Below are 23,006 nucleotides of genomic sequence, written 5' to 3' on the forward strand. Positions count from 1 at the left end.
GACAAAAAAAAAATTTTATAAAATAAGAAGCAAAGTCATCAGCTAGATTTCAGAGCATTAATAAGAATAGCTAACATTTATTGAACATGTTCTGTGTGTATATTACACATACTGTTAGGGGCTTTGCATGTATTCAAGTTAAATAATCCTGTGCAGTTGGTGTTGATATAATTTGATTATTGGCCTCTCAAACTCTCTAAACCTTTGGGAACCTTAAAATTGACTAGCTCAATTTTCTCATGATTTTGATATGAAAATTAAGGTCCAGAGAGGCTGAGTGGTTACTCAAATTGGTGGTAGCACATCTCCCTCAAAGCAAGATGTGCTGCCCTGCTAGCCCGTTCTCCCCAGACCGCTCTTATCCCCTCTGCCCTCACCTCTGTACTACTGTGACTCACTTGCTCACACCCACTCCCTGATGCCTCAATCTCCTCCTTTCTTGAATTCAACTGAAAACTCCCTCGGAGCCCCTTACCATGTGATTCTCATTTTTCATATCAGTACCCATCACCTATGACAAGAAGTGCCTATCCTCAAAGAGGTAATAAAAAAGTCATTAACAGTGAATTCTCTTGAGGTAAATACCTGGATTCAAATCCTGGTTTTAGCTCATACTAAACTCTATTACAAGAACCAATTACTTCATTTAGGCAATTTACTTAACTCCCTGTTATCTCTTTTCCCCCTAACTGTGAAAGAAGGCTAATAAATAAAAGCACCTACTACATAGATTACTGTCAGGATTAATGAGTTGATAAGGGTAAGTACTTAGAATGGTGGTGCTAGTGGTAAAGAACCCTCCTGCCAATGCAGGAGTCAGAAGAGACACAGGTTTTATCCCTGGGTCAGGAAGTTCCCATGGAGGAGGGTATGGCAACCCACTCCAGAATTCTTGCCTAGAGAATCCCACGGACAGAGGAGCCTAGTGGGCTACAGTCCATAGGGTCTCAAAGAGTTGGACATAACTGAAGCGACTTAGCACACGTGTACAATAAATAGAAACCATTCTTAATATCCATTCTCAGAACAAATGAGAAATTCACTCCAAAGTCCATTCCAGACTCTCGAACCAAACTTCCTAGGTTCAAATCTTGGGAATTAACCTCCCTGAGCATCAGTTTCAAGATGGGATCATGGTAGAAATTCATGTACATACGACCATGTGTGTGTTTAACAATAATAAAGACTCAAAAAAAAAAAGTTACCTATAATCATTGTCATTGTCATGACTCTTAGTTCATGCTCCCAAATTCCTTATCTGCAATCTTCAGGCTGTTTCTATCCAATCTACTCCCACCTTAACACTGCAGTCTTACTCCACAGCTAAGACCTTGGAAAGCCCAGTTCCTCATCACAGCAGTCAGGATCCCTGCCACAGGCTTCGATGATCATCAGCTATGATTTGAAGCTAGGGAGGCTCTCATAAAGCAGTTGGAATAAAAGGTGAGTCCTTATTCTTGCTACTACAACTCTGTCAGGAGCCGGCAGGAGAAACCCCGTCCATGACAAGGTCTTGACTTGAGGAGCTGGCACGCAAGGCCGTCCAGACCTCATGGGATTTCTCGGGGCTGCCCCATCATCTACTCCTGGGCCTCCGTCTTTTCTTCTTCTGATGCTTGGTAGTCCTCTGTGCTTTCTAAGAATTCTTATGACTCCTGCTCAAATATCCCCCTTGAAGCCTTTGCATGGCAGCAATACAGTCCCTGAGGGTGTATGGGCTCTATAAACAGGCCAGGAATGAATAAAATATTTTTACACAGAACATCCTAATCCTTCTGGCCCTGTTGAGGTTATAATTGTCAATTTAGAATTTGGAATGCTCAGGACTGCACAAAGCGCCCCCGGCATAAAACTAAGTCTGCTAACAATAGGCCTAAACATTTCACAAGCAAAATAGATACAAAGCCTTTCATGAGTTTAGAAGGGCCCCTTAAAGTGAGATCTGGAGGGAGCTCATGAGACTCTTGGCCTTCAAGGTCACATACCAGTGCTTCCTGATATGTCTCCCTTCCCCCTGTCCATGGTGTGCCTGGGAATACACTAAAGGAATACATAGAGTAAAGGTTTATAACAAAATGAATAAGCATACAGTATTAGTGTAGAAAATTGTTACTGCAGATGTATGGGGGTAAAGCCCAAAAACAGATACCATGCTACCTAGGGAGTCACAAAGTTTGTGCAGAACTGAGTCTCCCAAGATAAGGCTTGCTAATAGTTTTTACAGTTGACTAACTGCTACACGGATAATGCCATTTTCTCATGCCTTGTGGCCTTGATGTCTTAAAAGTCCATTGTTTGAGAGTTATGAGTGAAGGTGCTGACTGTTCTAGAAGATGGTCTATGACTGCATTCCTGGCACAATTGTATCAAGACAATCCCTTCTCCCTTTTTAGTATTGCCGGTTTTAGGGTATATAAGCACTGATATAAAAAATAAAGCAGCCTTGATTCTTCACTTTTTCTTTCTTTTCTCGCCAACGCCGCTCATCCTGAGGGTATCCCTGGACTCTGCTGAAGCTGGACCCCGGCACAACTCCATCAGCAGATAAGCCCCTGGTATCCCATAAGGACATGCTATCATCAAACAAGGGGATTCAAATCTATGGCATCACTCCAAAAAACATGTTTATAGAGCATAATTCTCTATTTTCACTGTATCCATTAACCTCAGCTCCCTACACCACAAAAATGCCTTATTACCTTGTAACTGTAGGAGGCACTAAGAAGTCTTATATTTAGTGAATATTGGTGATGTTTTGAATAGGAAGAAACTGAATTTAGCTTCGTGGCTGGATAAAGGGCAATTAAGAGTCTAAGTAGACCAGTTTCTTTTAGTTTCAGATTATTCTATTCATTTTCACTAGCTTTTAGGTACTTTTAAGATACTGAAACAAGTACTTGTAAGATATTGAAACAGCTGTGGCTGTCTAAATGAGAATTATACATCAATAGAAGACTCACAAATCCATGTCTTCACCTTTTGAGACATAAAGAAAAGCAGCTTCCTCTAAGATTAGTATTTTTTAAATTGATTTGTAATTGTTTTTATTTTTCTTCATAGTTATGCATAGCATTGATACCTGTGGTAGACCAGAAGCTCTTAAAGGACATTTCTCATATCTAGCTTTTAGAGCAAACTGTGCTATGTAAAAATGCATCCAGGAACAAAAAAGGAAGAAAAGAAAAGCCCTTTAAAAAATAACTTAAGATGCCTTTTTAAGCAAGCCACAATACTGATTTTGTGATCACCAGCAAAATAAGGCTCTATTGCAACCCACAAATTCCTTTAGAAATAGGGCTCCACACCATAACTCTAAAGTTTGCCTGTGCCCTAATGCCACTTGGAGTTTTAATTTTAAATTGACACTGCTTAATTAAGTTTTTGCAACAAAACCTCACAGATATGTTAAAGAGTCAATACTGAACTATAGATAGGATTTGCAACAATTATGCTGCCTACTTAAACAAACCATCCCTGTAAAAAGTTTCATACTTCCTTGGTTGACACATCAATAATTCAGAACTCCTCCATTCTCCATGAAATACTTTTTTGGAGAATAACTGATGACTAAATCCAGTAGGATTATTTTGGGGGGCTCCAAAATCACTGCAGATGGTGACTGCAGCCATGAAATTAAAAGACGCTTGCTCCTTGGAAGAAAAGTTATGACAAAACTAGACAGCATATTAAAAAGCAGAGACATTACTTTACCAACAAAGGTCCATCTAATCAAAGCTATGGTTTTTCCAATAGTCATGTATGAATGTGAGAGTTGGACTATAAAGAAAGCTGAGCACCAAAGAATTGATGCTTTTGAACTGTGGTGTTGGAGAAGACTCTTGAGAGTCCCTTGGACCGCAAGGAGATCCAACCAGTCCATCCTAAAGGAAATCAGTCTTGAATATTCATTGGAAGAACTGATGCTGAAGCTGAAACTCCCATACTCTGGCCATTTGATGCAAAGAGCTGACTCATTCGAAAAGACCCTGATGCTTGGAAAGATTGAGGGCAGGAGAAGGGGATGACAGAGGATGAGATGGTTGGATGGCATCACCAACTCAATGGACATGAGTTTGAGTATACTCCAGGAGTTGGTGATGGACAGGGAGGCCTGGCGTGCTGCAGTCCATGGGGTCGCAAAGAGTCAGACACGACTGAGTGACTGAACTGAACTGAAATCCAGTAGGTTAAAAAAAAACAACTTTCGTTGACACTACTAAAGTAAAATAGCTGCTTAAATTTTCAGGCTTCATAGAGTGTCAAAGATATAATTTAGTCAAGTAAAAGCTCACAAGTACATCCTCAACTCTCTTCCAAGAACCATAATTTTATTTGTTTTAACAGGACACTTTATACAGAAGAAAAGCTAAATGCATGTAAGAGTGATCTCAATATACAGTTAAGTAAAAAAAAAAAAGCAGGATATAAGCAATTTGATAAAATTTAAAAATTAAAGGTAATGCATCAAAATGTTAAAAACTTTGAATCAAAATATCTATCAAAAGGGTTAGCGGAAAATGTGTGAGTGTGTGTGTGTGTGTGTGTGTGTGTGTGTGGTGTGTGTGTGTGTGTGTATGCAGACAGCAAGAGAGAGAGAATGAGAGAGAGAAGACATAAATATGGCAAATGTTGATGACTGGTGAATCTAGGTAAAGGATATGTGACTGATTATGTACTATTCCTATAGTCTTTCAAATATTTGAACATTTTCCAATTAAAATAAGTAAATACATAAAATAAAAAACTCATAGTGAATATTTATGGTGATAAAGTTAGAACTTTTAATTTCTCCCTTTTTTATAATTTTCTATAATAAGTATGTATTGTTTAGCTAATCAGAATTAAAAATTGATTTCTTAAAGGCAAAGATTTCAGTAACCATGAACAGTTAGATTTAATTTTCTCATTGACAACTTGATGTGATGCTTCAATTCAATTTTTTCAAGCCAGACTCTGTTACAGACAAAGTAACTCTTATCTGAAACAGCTTTGATGCAGTCACTCTCTTCTTGCATTACCTTATTTTCCTGCACAGAAGTAGAGCACAGTAAGTGAGGATAAACGGTCTCTTTAAGCAGTGTTCCATCAGCAGGGTATATGCTTTTTGAAAGCCCACTGCATAGCAAAATATAAAAAGCAAAGTTTAGAACTTTGGGGTTCTTTATTCAGTATTTTCCCCTCCCACTTTCAAAAGCCGGATGGTACCATTCAGGTTTCTAAACTCTAGTTAGAAATTGTTGGGTTAATAATTACAAGTGACTTTTTGAAAACCCAGCACCAGCTGTACAAGTTATACATGGTTAATCTCATTCCTTCATCCCCTGCTGTTTTATACAAAGGCTAAAGCCTACCAAGCCCAGAGTAAATCTTCTAGTGCCAAAGTTGTTTTGTTCTGGTTTTTGATCATGGGCAGCATGCGGGGATTTTTCCATAATAAACCTCCCAAAGTTCATTTTCTACCTGAATGTTTTGTATGCCGTTTCCATCTGAGCCCACCTGTTCAGCAGCTGATAGATATAACTGTGACCATCTTCTGTCCAGATGATGATTCTGTGAGCAGCAAGCACTTCTCCACCAGCAAAGAACTGCCCACTCCCACTAACTTCAGTCCAAAGAAGGGAAAAATCACAATAATCATAAACCTAAAATACAGAATGAATGATGCTTGTTAACAAAAGCTTCCAATCTAATCTACCAAGGAGAAAGATAAAGTATTCTTATCAAGACTATTTAGATGACAGTGTTAAAACAGCAACCAATTAAGTATTAATAACAGGCCAGAATGTACTCATAGACCAAGATAATACTTCATTAGTATTTATTTTTTCACATTTACCCTAGGTAGGTTTCAGTGGATAAACTATCTGACAGAAACCCTCCAGAATGTGCTTAATAAGTAGAGAGACCAAAAACATTAAGCACAGAGACCAAAACATCCCAAATTTCCTATACAATTTCATTCTTTCCGTATGGATAGTCAAAGATGAACATTTGAAAAATGTATTACACACAAAAAAATTAATACAGTAGAAATCCTAAAGTACATGTTAAGCCATGTACTTTACATTTTAGTTCAGAAATATATTATAGGCCTTTAGTTTTGTTAACTGAGCCAAGTATATGAAATATCAGAGAAAAAAAGGATGCTATCAAATGATAGCAACTTAGCTTTCATTTCCTCTTGGAGATGTTGGTGAATATAGTCACAAGAAAGGAATCCCTGAAACAAGTTTAATGACAAAGCAGGAAAAGAAAAAAGATCTAAAAGTAAGACCAACATATATAGAGAAAATATTAGCTTTCTTTTTAATTGTAAAGTGTAGGCATCAATTCTTTAATCTGAGATAAATGCTCATTATTATAATAGTTTGTTATTAATAAAATTAAGATGTACTTTATATATACAATATCCTGGGAAGCAAAACTACCCAATTCAGGGAAGGAAAAATGATAAAAGTTGGTCATGAAAGACAAGTAATTCACAGATGTCATAACAATATTGTAAAATGTTTGTATCATATTTAATATATACTCTTCTAATTTTTGCCCTAAACAAGATAAAAATCAAATTACATTTGTGTTTATTATGTTATTTAATAATACCTTCCAACATTTAGAAAATACCACCAGTAGAAGTCTCTCTGTATATGTGCAAAATCGTATTGCTCGGCAGTTCAGGGAATTAAGAAATTTGGATTCCTTTTCATAAACATCTTGCTTTTCCTTCAAAAGGAATAAAATTATATTAGTACTAGTTGTAGGTAATTTATATCAAACTGCATGAGAAGACTTCTCCCCTGTACACCTGAAGTAGATCACACTATTATTATAAAAAAGCAGCCAATTTTCCTTTTGAGTTTTCTGAACTAAGAAGCTACTTTGCAAAAGAAACCATAAAGAGGAAACCCAGTTGAATTCAGGAATTCATTATATACAATCATTCAATAAACATGCTTTTGAGGAATATAGTGCAAGAGACTGAAAATGTAAAGATATGAATAACATTGACTTTTAGATGCAGCAGAAAGATAAAACCATGAAAAGTAAAAATAATTTGTTAAAAACCTTTGAAGTATCTTAATTGCTAAAATAAAAGAACAAAATATTTTGAAAAGACAAAAAGTGACCAGCACAGAATACTTAGAATACTATGTTCTCAGTGTTTCTGATAATGCCGGGTGTGTGTTGGTCTCAGGATGCCAACACAATTCCCACACTATGGAATTTCCCAGCTAAGAAATTCTGAAGGATAGCCCAGAGCAGGAGGCAGTTGAAAGAATTCTGTCAGCAGCACAAATACTGTGACTGTTCTTTCGTTCATCACCTCGACTTGTAGCCTGATGCCAGAGAGCGGGTGAATAGACTGGACCCCCAGCCTATGTTACCCTCAGTCATTCATAGCAATGGCCCTGCCACTGCTACTGTTCATACACAGCCAGAAGAAAGGGAGTTTTCTGTTGTAAGGGACGCAGAAATATTCCTCTATGATGGATTTTTTCAATTAAAATCAATGTGTGTGTATGTGTGTGTGCACACGTGCACATGTGTGTAAATAAAAACATGTGTATATATATGGAAAAAAGGTTAGGAAAGATACCATTCATTGTTGCCAATGTCCACAACTTGGAAAAGAGATAGGAAAAAGTACACAGAAGTACTTCTAATTTTAAAAATTTCAACACATATGCTTGAATTGGAAGAATAAAGGATAAATTCATAAGCCAACCTGAATGCTGTTGATAGATGAAGAAAGATCCCATACTTTGAGCTCACCAGCTACTGATACGGCCAAGAGAGAATCTTCTGTAACAACAACAAACATCACATGTAAACTGATCACGGATATAACTGGTTGCCCTGAAGATCATTTCATAGTCATTTAAGGATTATCCAAGGCTACATAGGTATCAAATACTCAATTAAAAAAAAAATAAAAGAATAACCATTTTAGGTCACATTCTAAATTTGTCTTAAAATTTCAAAGTCATTCCATGTAAAAGGAGAGCACCACTGAAAGCCGATCCATGTTGCAAACCACCACAGCGGCAATACTGATTACCGCCAAGGAAATTTGGATTCCTTTTCATAAACATCTTGCTTTTCCTTCAAAAGGAATAAAATTATATTAGTACTAGTTGTAGGTAATTTATATCAAACTGCATGAAAAGACATGCAGTTAGGTAAGGAGCTAGTTCTCCTTACAGAAACTAAATTCTCTTCTTGACTACATCTAGAGGATACAGCAGGGCAAATCCAAGAGTCAGGTTAATCCATAACAAACCTCTGCTTGTCACTCTCACAATGTATCAAGCAGAACTGGGGCATGGAAATACAGTGTTTCCTTTCCCCACTTCATCTTGACCTCTTGCTGACTTTCCAGTGATTTTCTACTGGGATGGGTGTTCTCAGTTTTTCTTGATCTGGCTTAGGTAAACACAAACACGCATTCTGAACTCTTGCCCAATAATTTAAGAAATAATTCGAAGGTGATATTTTCATATGCTATCTCTAGTGTTAGAGAATACCTAACTATTACCTTGAATTGTCATGGAGTGAACAATGCATATGCAGTTGATCCAATCAGGGGACTGAGATGATACAAATGTGTGAATAATAACCAAGCTTTCGGCATCAATTATAAGAACATCTTGATATTCTCCACAACACAGAAGCCAGCCTTCTCCTGTCATCCGGGATGGACAGTGGTAATACTGTGCAAATGGAATTCAAAACAAAAGTTTAATTATCACCTGGAATTAACAGAATCTTGGCTGTGGTGAAGACTTCTGTTAATTTTAATTTTATCATCTGTCAATTAAGGTATTAGGCTGAATAGCAACTAAAATTTATTTTAGTTCAACGATTTCACACTTCTGAAGGGTTAATTTTGCAGTTTATCTTGCTTATATTTCATCATTTTTTCTGGAGAAGGAGGAGGGGTCTTTTGAGAAGAAGCAATTTTAGTCCAAATCATGGAAAGCTCATAATTATATTAATTCTGGAATGCTGTGTGGAACTAAACAACAAAAACAGGCTTCCTATCCTAGCAGTACTGCTACATGTTAAGAAGAAATAAAAATGAAGAACTTTTGAGGAATTCTTGTGCCAAATAAATTTTAAGAATGGTTTATATTAAAGTTTATAATCTACCCTTGACAATCACAATGCAAAAGTTTGGATCCCAGAAAGGAGTTCATAAGTGATCCAATGCAAGTCATCAACAGTAAAAGCAATGTGTACAATGTAAAAAACATCATCAGTACCATTGGAATCATGCAGCTACCTTAAATATATGTTTGGAGTCCATCTACCAAAAGTCAAAACCTCTTTTCAATACTTGGAAGTGATTATAAAGTGATTATTATTTCATAAATATGAAATTCAGAACCTATGCACCCAAAAGAGGCTTAAATTGGAAACAAGGAAAAAAATTTGCTTTATAAAACTGCCTGTTGATAAAATGGAAACAATTTGTGTGTGTGTCATTGTGAGTATATGTTTTGTAAATGTAACTAAGGAAAAATAAGGAAATTGTTTTTCAAATGTTTCTATGTTAGAAAGATACAGAAATATAAGAAAGATTAAGAAAAAATGGTTAAGTAGTTACTCTGGGGAAAGAAAAATGCCAAAATAACAGATGATAACTGACACTTCTAATGACAAAATAAAAATTCAAGAAAAGAATCCCTCTAAAGTCTTTAAACGCGTACTACGCAAATGATCTGAAGGAGTTGTAGAATCTGGAGATGTTCTGAAGGAAATGATCATACTTACACAGATTGCAGTGTGTCTGTAAGGAAGTATGGCCTTCTCCACGCACTGTCCATTGGTGACATTCCAAATACACATCTCCCTAGCAGAGATAACTGTATTATTCTCTGTCATTTCCACTCAATTGGCTAGAATAATTTTTGTGCCACCAAGTTTTTCTTTAGTGCTGCACTTAAATGCAGCCTGATCGTTTATGTGGCTTTTTGTTACAGATTACTGGGCAAGAAAATGTTGTGGTCATTAGCAGGGATGACATACTGTATCTGTGTGTTTTTGTTTGGTAATTACAACCTGCCACCAGCCTACAAGCCATATTTGAGTGCCAATCTGACCTCCAACCAATTGTGGGGATGCAGCTATCCAGCCTGGGAGAGTGACAGGATGGCAATCTTTCTATGGAAAATGCGAAGTATTGAAAATGGTTTATTTTACTGAGCTTAAAACTACATATTCTGAAAAGCATAATACATCAAGCATAATACATCTTTGGAGCTCAGGTGTCATTTTTGTAAAAATAAACAGTGCCACCAAGAGGCCACATTTGGTCTGTCATTGATATGCTTAATTCCTTCACTTCTCCTGAAATCCTGAAATCACCCTTGTCACTAAATAGTAAGAAAATTCTCATTTTTTAGAAAACTCTGACTTGATTACATATATGTTATGAAGATATAGATATAGTTTTGAAATCCAGTTACAAATACATCCAGTGTAAAGCAGTTTAAATCTGTATGATTTCATTTCACAAAAACCAGAATGGCTATTTCAGAGTTGTTTGGTAATATTCTTCAGTTTTGACACTTTCAACACATAAGCAAAATTTTCCATGGAAGAAAAGTGAAAGCTTTATTGGCTTTAATGGAGAGCTGCTATTAAGAAGCAAATGATATGGACCAAAAACAGTAAGTGCTGTAAGCATTTGGTGTTTGCAGACCTTGGGTTTTTTTCTGGCCAAATACTGGGAATCAATCTTGAAATCAATGGTTCTCAACCTGAGCTGATTTTGCCCCACAAAGGACATTTGACAATGTTTAGAGACATTTTTGGTTGTCACAACTAGGAACACAATACTGGCATCTAGTGGGGAAGGCTAGGGATGCTGTGAAATGTGCTACAATGCACAGACACAGAATTCTTCAGTGGTCCAAAATGTCATTAGTGTTGAAGGTGAAAAGTCATATCCTAGATATAGAACTAGATATCCTTAGTGGTTTTATTTCTCTTTGTTTATATCAAACTGTAGGCCAGAAACAATTTGAGGTAACCTGAAAAGACATGCAACTCAATAAAACAGGGGGAAAGGAGTATATGTGTGTGTGTGTGTGAAAAATAAGACTGGGGAAAAGGTAGAAATTGAAATAATATCTCAAAAGTTATATATATATATATATATATATATATATAATGGAATCTTAAGCAGCCATCAATATAAAATTTTAGCTCTACAAAATAATTTATCAATGTGGTTCTCAACTCTAGCTATTCATCAAGCATCACCTGTGAATATTTTTAAAAGTTTCCTCAGAGATTGTAATCTCGTGGCTCTGTGTTGGAGTCCTGACATGTGGGGTTTTGTAAAGTTTTTGGTCAGTTAACTTGTTTCTAGATAACTCTAACTCTAAACCAGTAGCTCTAAACTCTGACTCTACATTAGAATTATCAGGGAGCTTTTAAAAAATACCGAAGTCTGGGACCCAAAACAGACATCAAGCCAGGCTAATTAAATCACAGTTTCCAAGGTTGGAGCCTGGACATCAATAAAAGCTCTCTCAGTGATACTAATGTTTCTAAACTCTCTTGGATTCTAATGCTTTCCCTGTTTGCTTATCATACTATAGTCTACCTTAAATTGGAAAAAAAATACAAAAATATCTTATAGTAAAAATTAACTCTTTGCCAATCAATTCTATTAAAGAAAGAAAAGCAAATTTATTGTACATAAAAAGTAGCATTGGCATTGAGCTGAAACTGCTCAGTTACATATCTAATAAGACATGAAAATTAACTATTAGAATGGACATTCTTTTTGTTTTCAAATACTGCTCCCAAACTTTATACATAGATTAAATCACCTTCAACTGTAAAAGTGTAATTTAGCAATTTACAAAATTTCAGTGAAAAGAAAAACACACTGGAAAAAATCTATAGTATACACAATTAGGATATCATTAAATTCCCACTAAAATTCCTTTGCAAAGGGCCTTTTTTTTTCTTATTCAACTCCATATCCCCACCTGAGAGCCTCAATAAAAATTCACTCAATGGATACATAAATCAGTCACTACTCTTTCCGTCACTTTGTGTCTCAAAAATACACTGGTTTCTCTTGGCTCTATTCCCATGTTCATATTTGTGTGCTTACAACACTGTTATTGTTGCTCACATTTTAATGAAGCATCTAGAGGGAAAGGAGATAAATATGAATGCTTGGTTTGCAATCTTAAAAATCCATTATATTCTTCAAATTCACTTTTGTTTTCAATAATACTTTTGGGTTTTCTCTGGCATTCTCAGGCTTCTATTTTCTTATGCCCACTTCTTCAATGTTGACTTTCCTTTGATTTGTGTCTTAGGCTTTTGTATATTCTCATATTTCATACTCTCTCTAGATAAGTTATCTATTCCCATGACTTCAAGTACCATCAACATAACACTGATAAACCAAGGTCTATTCACTGGGCTCTAGATTTCCACATGCAACTAGCAATTGCATGTTTCTACCTGGATGACTTGCATGACTTCACAACCCTTGTATTTAGAATGAGGCCTACCATCTTCCCTCCTGTGTTTTCATTCTTAATGAATATCATCACCAATGAGTTTTCCAAGTCATTCTTGACCTCACACTTTCACTCACTGCCCCAGATGGGGGTACCCACCATTCCAAATATATTCCTCTGAAATAGCAGCATTAGCACTGTCCAGGAACATGTTAGAAATGCAAGTTCTTGAACCTCAGTCCAGACCTACTGAATCTGTAACTCTGAGAATGGGGCTCAAAAATCTGTAAGTGGTCCTGAGAAAGGCTCAGATTTGATGAACACTATCCTAGATGACTGAGTGTTTGCATGCCTATCTCTCTACTATCATCTCTTGCTGATGGTTGGAAGTTTTATTAATAAGTAATAACTCTATCAATGTAAAGACTTTTTGTCTTAAGGCTTTATTAACTAAATATATTTACAAATATAATAGGCTGATATAGCTATATTAACATTATTTTCAGTAGTATTCCCCTGATAAATCTCTTTCAATCCATTTCTTTTTAACTTTTATATATCCATATGCTGTTTTTGTCTTTTAAATTGTTTTACAATTTTTACTGATGGGCTTAGTCCCTTTACTTAATTGAGTTACTGGTTTATTCAGATTTCAATTATGCTGTGCTATTTATTTCATTTATTGTTGTTGCCTTAGGATTAAAGAACATTTTTTTCTTTTTTTAAATTGGAAGTTATATATTCTATTTTTTTCGTTTTTATTTTATTTTTTCTTTTAGCAGTTACCATGGAAATGTCAGCATGTATATCTCATTTAAAGTCTAAGGTTAATCAACATCTTTACCCACCTTTGTAACACCAGAGAATGTGGGTTCTGATCATTACATTTATTATATACAGTTGTTGATTAGGATTTTGTGTATGTATGGGGGAGATGGATGGGAGGTACATATAAACGTTATTGTAATATAATCTGTGTTTATTTAAATTTTCTATAACTTTGCTGAGTTTTGTTCAGTATTCTTTGTTCCATCAGATCTTCCTTCCGAAATCATTGTTCTTACTGAAAAATATAATTTAGATTTTTCATTACTTATAGAGGGTCCGTTGGCAGTGAACACTCTCAGTTTTGTCTTAAGTGTTACTATTTTGCCCTAATTTTTTGAAGGTGTTTTTGCTAGATATATAATTTCAATTGATAGATATTTTCTCTCCACTTTTTGAAGATATTTCACTGCTATCTAGTTCTCATTTTATTGTTAAGAAGTCAGCTCTCAGTTTAATTAACATTCCTTTATAAGTAATTTGCTTTTTCTCACTGTGTACTTCAGGATCTCTTTTTCTTTGGCATTCCATCATTTCAACATCAGGGTCCAGGTATTTATTTCCTTTATCCTAGAATTTATTTATCATGGAATTCAATGGGATTCCTGAATATTAGGATTTATGTCTACAGATGAAGTAATACTAAGTGAAAAAAAAAAAAGAAAAACTAAGTCAGAAAGCAGTCATGATCAGCATGAATCTGATCATTTTGGAGGCAGAAATGCTAAGCACACAGTCACTTCCTGGGACTTTTAAAAGCTAAAAAAAAAAAAAAAATCATTGTTATTTGTAGAATGATCGGTCCAGCCTAGCAATTTTAATAAATTTAAGTAAATTGAATTAGGATTTGCTAAATATGCAATGGCTAAAGTATAAATTGCCTTAGAAGAATCTCGTAGGTGTAGGGTGTCAGACCCCAAAGAAACAGAGTTTTAGAAAATTCAAATCATCTTAGAAAAGGAAGACCAACCAGACTCTCTAGTTCTTTAGCAATCATAGTTACAGGACTTATACAGCTGAATTCATCTATCATCAAGAATATGTCCATTAACCCCGAGTTTCTTTGCTGAAGCTAGGCTACTATGGACAAAAACCTCAAGGTGGAACACAGGTAGTTTTCAGATCTATTTCTCACTCAGCTATTAATCTTCACAGTTCTGCAAGTTGTGTCAGAAAAATTCACCATCCCCAAATTCTCTATTTTGGGAATACATATCTCAGCTTGTGTGGCAGCCCTAGTGTACAAAAGGAAGGTGATTGTTTACAAAGAATGTACTAAAACATTTCTTTTGAACCTTATTCAAAGTCCAGTCTCTCTAGGAATAACAGTTATGGCTTTGCTATAAGCTATGAGAACATAGGTATCTCTTTGCTGTCTGTTCCACTAGCCTTTTTGTTAAACTATTCCATTTCTAAAATTAGACACTTGATTCCTCACTATTCTTTTGTGCCTCAGAATTCAAAGCCATATAATTTCTCCTTGGGTTAAAAATTTAAAAGCAGGGAATTCTCTTCTATCAACCAGCAACCTAATCCCTCGTTCACTAACTCATGCTGAATGGATTCTGCATTCCGGAGTATATTTGCAATATCTCTTTGGCAGAGAAGTTCATAGTAGCTTTTCCATCAGTAGGGCTTTTTCCTATGGCTAAGTCTTAATTCATCTGAATAAACCTCCTTTCATGAAACTGCACCCAATCACTATGTTCCTTCTCCTTCTCACTCCCACACCCCCACAAACAAGTGAGTCCTCTCCTCTGTTTGTTTTAAAATGATATCAAGCAAGTGTACAACATAAAGATTGTAACTGCTGAATAATTTTACAAAACTATGAAAGCTTGCATGGGTTTGCTTAATAGCTCAAAGGGAGTTATTGAATGAAAAAAAAAAAAAGAGAAGTGCCTAGACTTTTCCATTTTGAATTCTATACTAAGCAGCATTTTCCAGCATCCTTTACACAGTGAAGCTGCCACAAGGTCTGATATGCATGTTGGGATGTTCAAAGATTGGGAGTCATAATACTGATTACTTTCCTTGGGACTATCACACAAGTCTTAATCAACCATTCAAGATCTAAGTTTTCTTATATGTAAAAGGAACATGTTAATCACTAAAGTTTCCTTCAGCTCTAGATTTCTGTATCCCATCAGAGAGCTTCTATAATGGACAAGGAATGGAGAGGGGTACACAGTTTCACAAATCTTACCTACCCATTTTCAGCAGCACTAACTATGAAGGGCTGTTTAGAGAAGTCTCTTGCTCTTGCCAAACACATCACTGAAGCTGAGTGACCAAAAAGAAGTTCTTTGGCGGAAATCTGAAAATGATGACAGTAAACTTTTAAATAGCTGTAAACTTTTTAGTTGAAGAATATAATATGACATTATAAAATACTTTTAAATAGCTGTAAACTTTTTAGTTGAAGAATATAATATGACATTATAAAATTATTCATAATTCTAATTAGAAAGTGTTCTTTGTTTTTGCTTTATATAAGTTTCAGGAAAACTGATATATGGCATATCAAAATCCCCAGAATAATAAACTTCTAGATAAAGGAACTATGTTATACACATTTTTCATTTGTTTTTTGGCTTTGTATCCATCATGAAGCCTAGATGATGGCCAGACCTGTTTTACAAGATCTAGGTTTTGAATACAAATAAATCACTGTTGATGTTTATTATGCACAAAATGTGCCTCAACTGATAGTAGCAGATTTATGTACAGATTGCAGAATTCAGGAATGGGTTTACAAAATAATGCAGAGAAAATATTACCTTTCCTGTATCCATTATAATGTTTTATTTGAAGTCCTGCCTCAGAAATAATGAAAATGAACTTTTGACTTTAGAAATAAAATAATTAAGCTATTATTTAAAATGCCAATTTTTTCTCCTATATGTGAATTTTAAAACGACACCGAAGACTAATTCTTCCATTATCTCATATGTGAAAGAAATCTGTCCCCCGTAATACAACATATCAGAAGGAACAAATTATTTCATAACATAATTCTGCTTTCTTCTTATTTCTGTACTAATCAGAAATACTTCTTTAAAAGATCTGTTATCAGAATAAATTTCTAGTGCTATAAAGAGCATTTTGTAGTTGGTTATAATCGCTTCCAATCCAAGTTCTCTATCTTCTTCCTGGTTGCATCTCAGAAAATAGCATGCTGTGTTTCCCCATCATCACATTTGGGAGTGCACACCTCTATGAATTTAACCCCTTTCCTCTACATTGCAGGCCAAACTAAGCAAGATTGAGGGCAAATCAAGGATTCTCCTCCTCCAGAGAAAAACCACAAAATATCAGAACAGAACACCATTGCCTTTATATGAAGTCCTCGTTCTGCTACCAAATCTTCATGTGTAGTTGAATACACCGTGACAATTCACTATAACCTACTCATTTTATCACACATGCTGTGTGAAGAATAACAAAAAAATAATTCTACAGTCACATAGAGTCAGTTGTCATCATGAAATCCAAGGACCTTTACTTCTATTCTTGTGCTCCCCTTCTTTGAAATGTTGGTCCCTCTCACTCCCAATTCAAGTACGTCTAATGGCACAAAAAGGAAAGGGAAAAGAATACACAACATGATGAGCATATATCTTATTCCAGGCACTCGTGCAGCCATCAACAAGGTTTAATCCCCATCTCACAGTTGAAGAAATTAGGGCTCAAAGAATAGAAATCAGTTACCCAACACCACAGAGTTGGTAAATATCGACCTAGGATTTGACCAAGACATCCATTCTTTGTCTCCACTCAACATTGCTATTCATTTTGTCATAACAAAGACGAAATGAATAGCAATGTTCAGTAGAGACAAAGAATACACATATAAAACATACCAATATTAACAGACTATATCTGAGAGGATGTTCAGAGCTCATGTTTTTCTATGTTCAAAGGTATGATAGATGAATGCCAGCAATCAATATCAAAAGCCCCCAAGTGAGGAAGTTCCTATCATGGGAAGTTCCCCAGCCCTCACAAAGTTCTGGGGAAAACAGACGTCTCTGGGAGACAGACCCTGAGCCTGGAAGCAGAACGAAAAACCTAGACATGTGATGAGCAGCTCAGGATGGAGACATTTATTCTCCAGCTCCCCTGCACCCCGCAATCCCAATTCTTATGGAAGACATTATATATTATATAATATATACATACAGTATACATTATATATACATAATAATTACATATACATATAATGCATTTTTTAAGCAAAAATCAAACTACTAAGCATTAAAATATCACTGATGGGCCACTCACTTGACTGTCTTACAGACAGAAAAGATATTTGTTGAGGACTCATACATGCCCTGATTTTTGAAAAGCCTAAAATCTTCTCTGGTAATAGGTGACCCATGACATTCTAGGAATCAGTGAACTAAGATGGACAGGAATGGGTGAATTTAACTCAGATGACCATTATATCTACTACTGTGGGCAGGAATCCCTTAGAAGAAATGGAGTAGCCATCATAGTCAACAAGAGTCCGAAATGCAGTACTTGGATGCAATCTCAAAAACAATAGAATGATCTCTGTTCATTTCCAAGGCAAACCATTCAATATCAATGGTAATTCAAGTCTATGGCCCAAGCAGTAATGCAGAAGAAGCTGAAGTTGAACAGTACTATGAAGATCTACAAGACCTTGTAGAACTAACACCCCAAAAAAGATGTCCTTTTCATTATAGAGGACTGGAATGCAAAAGTAGGAAGTCAAGAAACACCTGAGTAACAGGCAAATTTGGCCTTGAAGTACAGAATAAGGCAGGGCAAAGGCTAATAGAGTTTTGCCAAGAGAACGCACTGGTCATAGCAAACACCCTCTTCCAACACACAAGAGAAGACTCTACAATGGACATCACCAGATGGTCGACACTGAAATCAGATTGATTATATTCTTTGCAGGCAAAGATGGAGAAGCTCTATACAGTCAGAAAAATAAGACTGGGAGCTGACTGTGGCTCAGATCATGAACTCCTTATTGCCAAATTCAGACTGAAATTGAAGAAAGTGAAGAAAACCACTAGACCATTCAGGTATGACCTAAATCAAATCCCTTATGACTATATAGTAGAAGTGAGAAAAAGATTTAAGGGACTAGATCTGATAGACACAGTGCCTGATGAACTATGGATGGAGGTTCGTGACATTGTACAGGAGACAGGAATCAAGACCATCCCCAAGAAAAAGAAATACAAAAAAGCAAAATGACTGTCCGAGGAGGCCTTAAAAATAGCTGTGAAAAGACAGGAAGCGAAAAGCAAAGGAGAAAAGGAAAGATATACCCATTTGAATGCAGAGTTCCAAAGAAGAGCAAGGAGAAATAAGAAAGCCTCCCTCAGTGATCGGTGCAAAGAAATAGAGGAAAACAATAGAATGGGAAAGACTAGAGATCTCTTCAAGAAAATTAGAGATACCAAGGGAACATTTCATGCAAAGATGGGCTCAATAAAGGACAGAAACGGTAGGGAACTAACAGAAGCAGAAGATATTAAGAAGAGGTGGCAAGAATACACAGAAGAACTGTAAAAAAGAGATCTTCATGACCCAGATAATCACGATGGTGTGATCACTCACCTAGAGCCAAACATCCTGGAATATGAAGTCAAGTGGGCCTTCAGTTCAGTTCAGTTCAGTTCAGTCGCTCAGTCGTGTCCAACTCTTTGTGACCCCATGAATCACAGCATGCCAGGCCTCCCTGTCCATCACCAACTCCCAGAGTTCACTCAAACTCATGTCCATCGAGTCAATGATGCCATCCAGCCATCTCATTCTCTGTCGTCCCCTTCTCCTCCCGCCCCCAATCCCTCACATCCTTTCCAGTGAGTCAACTCGTCGTATGAGGTGGCCAAAGTATTGGAGTTTCAGCCCTAGCATCAGTCCTTCCAGTGAACACCTAGGATTGATCTCCTTTAGAATGGACTGGTTGGATCTCCTTGCAGTTAGGAAGCATCTTAGGTGCTTAGATGCTTAGGAAGCATCTACTACGAACAAAGCTAGTGGAGGTGATGGAATTCCAGCTGAGCTATTTCAAATCCTGAAAGATGATGCTGTGAAAGTGCTGCACTCAATATGCCAGCAAATTTGGAAAACTCAGCAGTGGCCACAGGACTAGAAAAGGTCAGTTTTCATCCCAATCCCAAAGAAAGGCAATGCCAAAGACTGTTCAAATTACCGCACAATTGCACTCATCTAACACGCTAGTATAGTAATGCTCAAAATTCTCCGAGCCAGGCTTCAGCAATACATGAACTTCCAGATGTTCAAGCTGGTTTTAGAAAAGGCAGAGGAACCAGAGATCAAATTGCTAACATCTGCTGAATCATCAAAAAAGCACCAGAGTTCCAGAAAAACATCTATTTCTGCTTTATGGACTATGCCAAAAGCCTTTGACTGTGTGGATCACAATAAACTGTGGAACATTCTGAAAGAGATGGGACTACCAGACCACCTGACCTGCCTCTTGAGAAACCTATATGCAGGTCAGGAAGCAACAGTTAGAACTGGACATGGAACAACAGACTGGTTCCAAATAGGAAAAGGAGTACGTAAAGGCTGTATATTGTCACCCTATTTATATGCAGAGTACATCATGAGAAACGCTGGGCTGGAGGAAGCACAAGATGGAATCAAGATTGCCGAGAGAAATGTCAATAACCTCAGATATGCAGATGACACCACCCTTATGGCAGAAAGTGAAGAACTAAAGAGCCTCTTGATGAAAGTGAAAGAGGAGAGTGAAAAAGTTGGCTTAAAGATCAACATTCAGAAAACTAAGATCATGGCATCTGGCCCCTTCACTTCATGGGAAATAGATGGGGAAACAGTGGAAAGAGTGGCTGACTTTATATTTCTGGGCTCCAAAATCACTGCAGATGTTGACCATAGGCATGAAATTAAAAGATGCTTACTCCTTGGAAGGAAAGTTATAACCAACCTAGACAGCAAATTAAAAAGCAGAGAAATTACTTTGCCAACAAAGGTCCATCTAGTCAAGGCTATGGTTTTTCCAGTGTTCATGTATGGATGTGAGAGTTGGACTATTAAGAAAGCTGAGCTCAGAGAATGATGCTTTTGAACTGTGGTGCTGGAGAAGACTCTTGAGAGTCCCTTGGACTGCAAGGAGATCCAACCAGTCCATCCTAAGGGAGATCAGTCCTGGGTGTTCATTGGAAGGACTGATGTTGAAGCTGAAACTCCAATACTTTGGCCACCTGATGCGAAGGGCTGACTCATTGGAGAAGACCCTGATGCTGGGAAAGATTGAGGGCAGGAGGAGAAGGGGAAGACAGAGGATGAGATGATTGGACGGCATCATCGACTCGATGGACATGGGTTTGGGTGGACTCTGGGAGTTGGTGATGGACAGGGAGGCCTGGCATGTTGTGGTTCATGGGGCTGCAAAGAGTTGGACACGACTGAGAGACTGAACTGAACTGAATAGGTGACCCATTTTCATGTAGGGGCAAAATTCAAGCGAAAAGTAAGAGAAGCTGCTCATTCCTTCTGGTCCTATGATTAGCCATAGAAAATATTAAGGAAAACTCTCATGTGGAAAATCTCACAGTCACACAGTATCTGATTCATGTAACTAAATTTTCACAATATCCTCACAGTGAATTTCCAAAACATAAAGCTGATCCACTTTTCTTCTTGTTTCCTCAATGATTCTCCTTGTTTCTTTCACCCCTAACAATTTGATTCCCACCCTATATATTTAACCATGAATACCTCAATATTAGCATTTTGGGTGGAATAATATCTTTGTTGTGAAGGGGCTGTTATTACACAAAGGAATGTTCACAACATTCCTGGCCTCTGCCCACTAGATGCCAATAGCACCTCCCTTCCTATTGCTCTAACCCCAAGCAGAAGACTTGCTCCTATGAAGAGCATGAAATAATTATCCCCACTGACGATGAAGTATAGACTTATCCCCACAAAGAGCACCCTGTATTATAACATAACTGCAATGGCAGTTACTAGCTATGCCCTTGCCCTATAACACTGCAACCTGATAGGCAGCCAGCACCAGGCCTTTTCATTCATGTTTGAACTTAGGTACCTACCATACTGCCTAAGTCACAATAGACACCCAATAAATGCACGGTGAGTAAATTCCAGGAACATATGTAAAAAGATACAGATGCTAGGATTCCAAATTTCTTAAACTTATAGCAACCAACATATTATAAAAATTACTACTTCAGCCAGAAAACCCTACACTTCAACATTAATAAGAGTAGCAAGATAGTATAAATCATTTAGGATTCTGAGTTTAAATTATAAGAGATAATAAGTGCAAGGGCCAATTTCAAAGTCCAGCTGCTGTAATAATGCCCAGTCCTTCTTTCAGGAATGTTCATAAACATTGAGCTGAGCTGGTGTGCTTGCAGTTCTTGGCAGTCCTATAGTGCAACTGCTCAGTGATGGGAGATGTTAATTAATTACACTATAAAATAGAATTACAATTAATTGTTAATTTAGGTTTTAAAGTGACAAACTTTAAAGGCTAAAAATAGTCTTTGATCTTTAAAAGGCTTCTTAATGAGGGCAGTATACTTTAAGTACATCATTAGTTTAAGTGTGCAAATTGGGTCTAGAGGCTACTAGAGCTAAGCAAATATCTATTCCAATATGTTAAATGTTTATGAGTTGGGACAGGGACAATTAATTGCTAATCAATGGGCCAAATCCTAGGTGAGGTCAGGTTCTGAAATAGGACGACAACAATAGTAAATTGGATTTAGAGCTTTCCAATGTGACCTGTAAAAACACAGGCAAGCAGAGACTAAAAGAATAGCAAGAAGGCCAAACTGACAGAAACACCCAGATAATTAAGATATTACTCATTTAGTTAAGAGTAATTTTCAAGGGTGCCGTTTGTTTAGATTAATAGAGCCATAATTTGTAGAATTATACTTACATGTCCGTAGTTCAGTTACTTAAACATATAATTCAGGATATAAAATAGTAAAACTCAGCATAGCTTAAAGGATGATAACGCTTAACTGGTAGCTAGGATTAGCAATATTCATAATATAATTTCCAATATGATCTCAACCCACCATATAATACTTCATTTTTCCAAATTCAGAAGTAAAACCCATGTATTACTTTGGTAAGCACCTTTTTAACAATCATGCAAAACTTCCACTGTCATTGTTGGTATAAGCAGCAAGCTATGTTTATCTTATAAGTCTATCCGCCTCAATATTAATTGTTTCACTAACCTTTAGTTCAGATGAGAGATTCCAGAGACAGAGTTGACCCTCTTGGCTTCCCGTCACAATCATTTGCTGGTCATCGGTGATCATGATGGCAGTGATGCTGTGTGGAGGGGCCTTCTTTCCCCAGAGCGCCACAGCCTGCAGGGAGGACCTCATGGTGAAGGAACCCTGGACACACAGAAATGGTAAAAGTGTGCACAGTTATCATTCATTAATTTTGGAAAATGTGTTGGGTTGTTTCACTCAGTCACGTCCGACTCTCTCGTAACCCCATGGGCTGTAGTCCATGAAGTTCCTTTATCCATGGGATTTCCGTGGCAAGAATACTGGAATGGGATAACATTTCCTTCTCCAGGAGACTTCCCAACTCAGGGATCAAGCCCATGTCACCTTCATTGCACCTGTGTCTCCTGCATTACAGGCGGATTTTTTTGCA

At 36.8% G+C, this 23,006-nt stretch overlaps 1 protein-coding gene across 1 annotated transcript in view; it reads right to left on the reverse strand.

Moving 5' to 3' along the window:
* Positions 1 to 22,729, reverse strand: part of WDR72 (WD repeat domain 72) — a 212,117-nt gene extending 189,388 nt beyond the window's left edge. The window contains exons 1-8 of the mRNA XM_088840294.1: positions 22,574 to 22,729; positions 15,527 to 15,633; positions 9,775 to 9,853; positions 8,537 to 8,711; positions 7,727 to 7,803; positions 6,604 to 6,723; positions 5,497 to 5,642; positions 5,019 to 5,115 (exon numbers count right to left, since the gene is read on the reverse strand). Coding sequence (XP_088696420.1) covers positions 5,019 to 5,115; positions 5,497 to 5,642; positions 6,604 to 6,723; positions 7,727 to 7,803; positions 8,537 to 8,711; positions 9,775 to 9,853; positions 15,527 to 15,633; positions 22,574 to 22,726 — 954 coding nt within the window. The 5' untranslated portion in view covers positions 22,727 to 22,729. The remainder of the gene's footprint in view (positions 1 to 5,018; positions 5,116 to 5,496; positions 5,643 to 6,603; positions 6,724 to 7,726; positions 7,804 to 8,536; positions 8,712 to 9,774; positions 9,854 to 15,526; positions 15,634 to 22,573) is intronic.
* Between the last annotated feature and the right edge of the window lie 277 nt (positions 22,730 to 23,006).

This window comes from Moschus berezovskii, chromosome 9, assembly GCF_049115385.1.
Source record: "Moschus berezovskii isolate FMDL1 chromosome 9, NW_MosBer_1.0, whole genome shotgun sequence".
Taxonomy (NCBI): Eukaryota; Metazoa; Chordata; class Mammalia; order Artiodactyla; family Moschidae; genus Moschus; species Moschus berezovskii.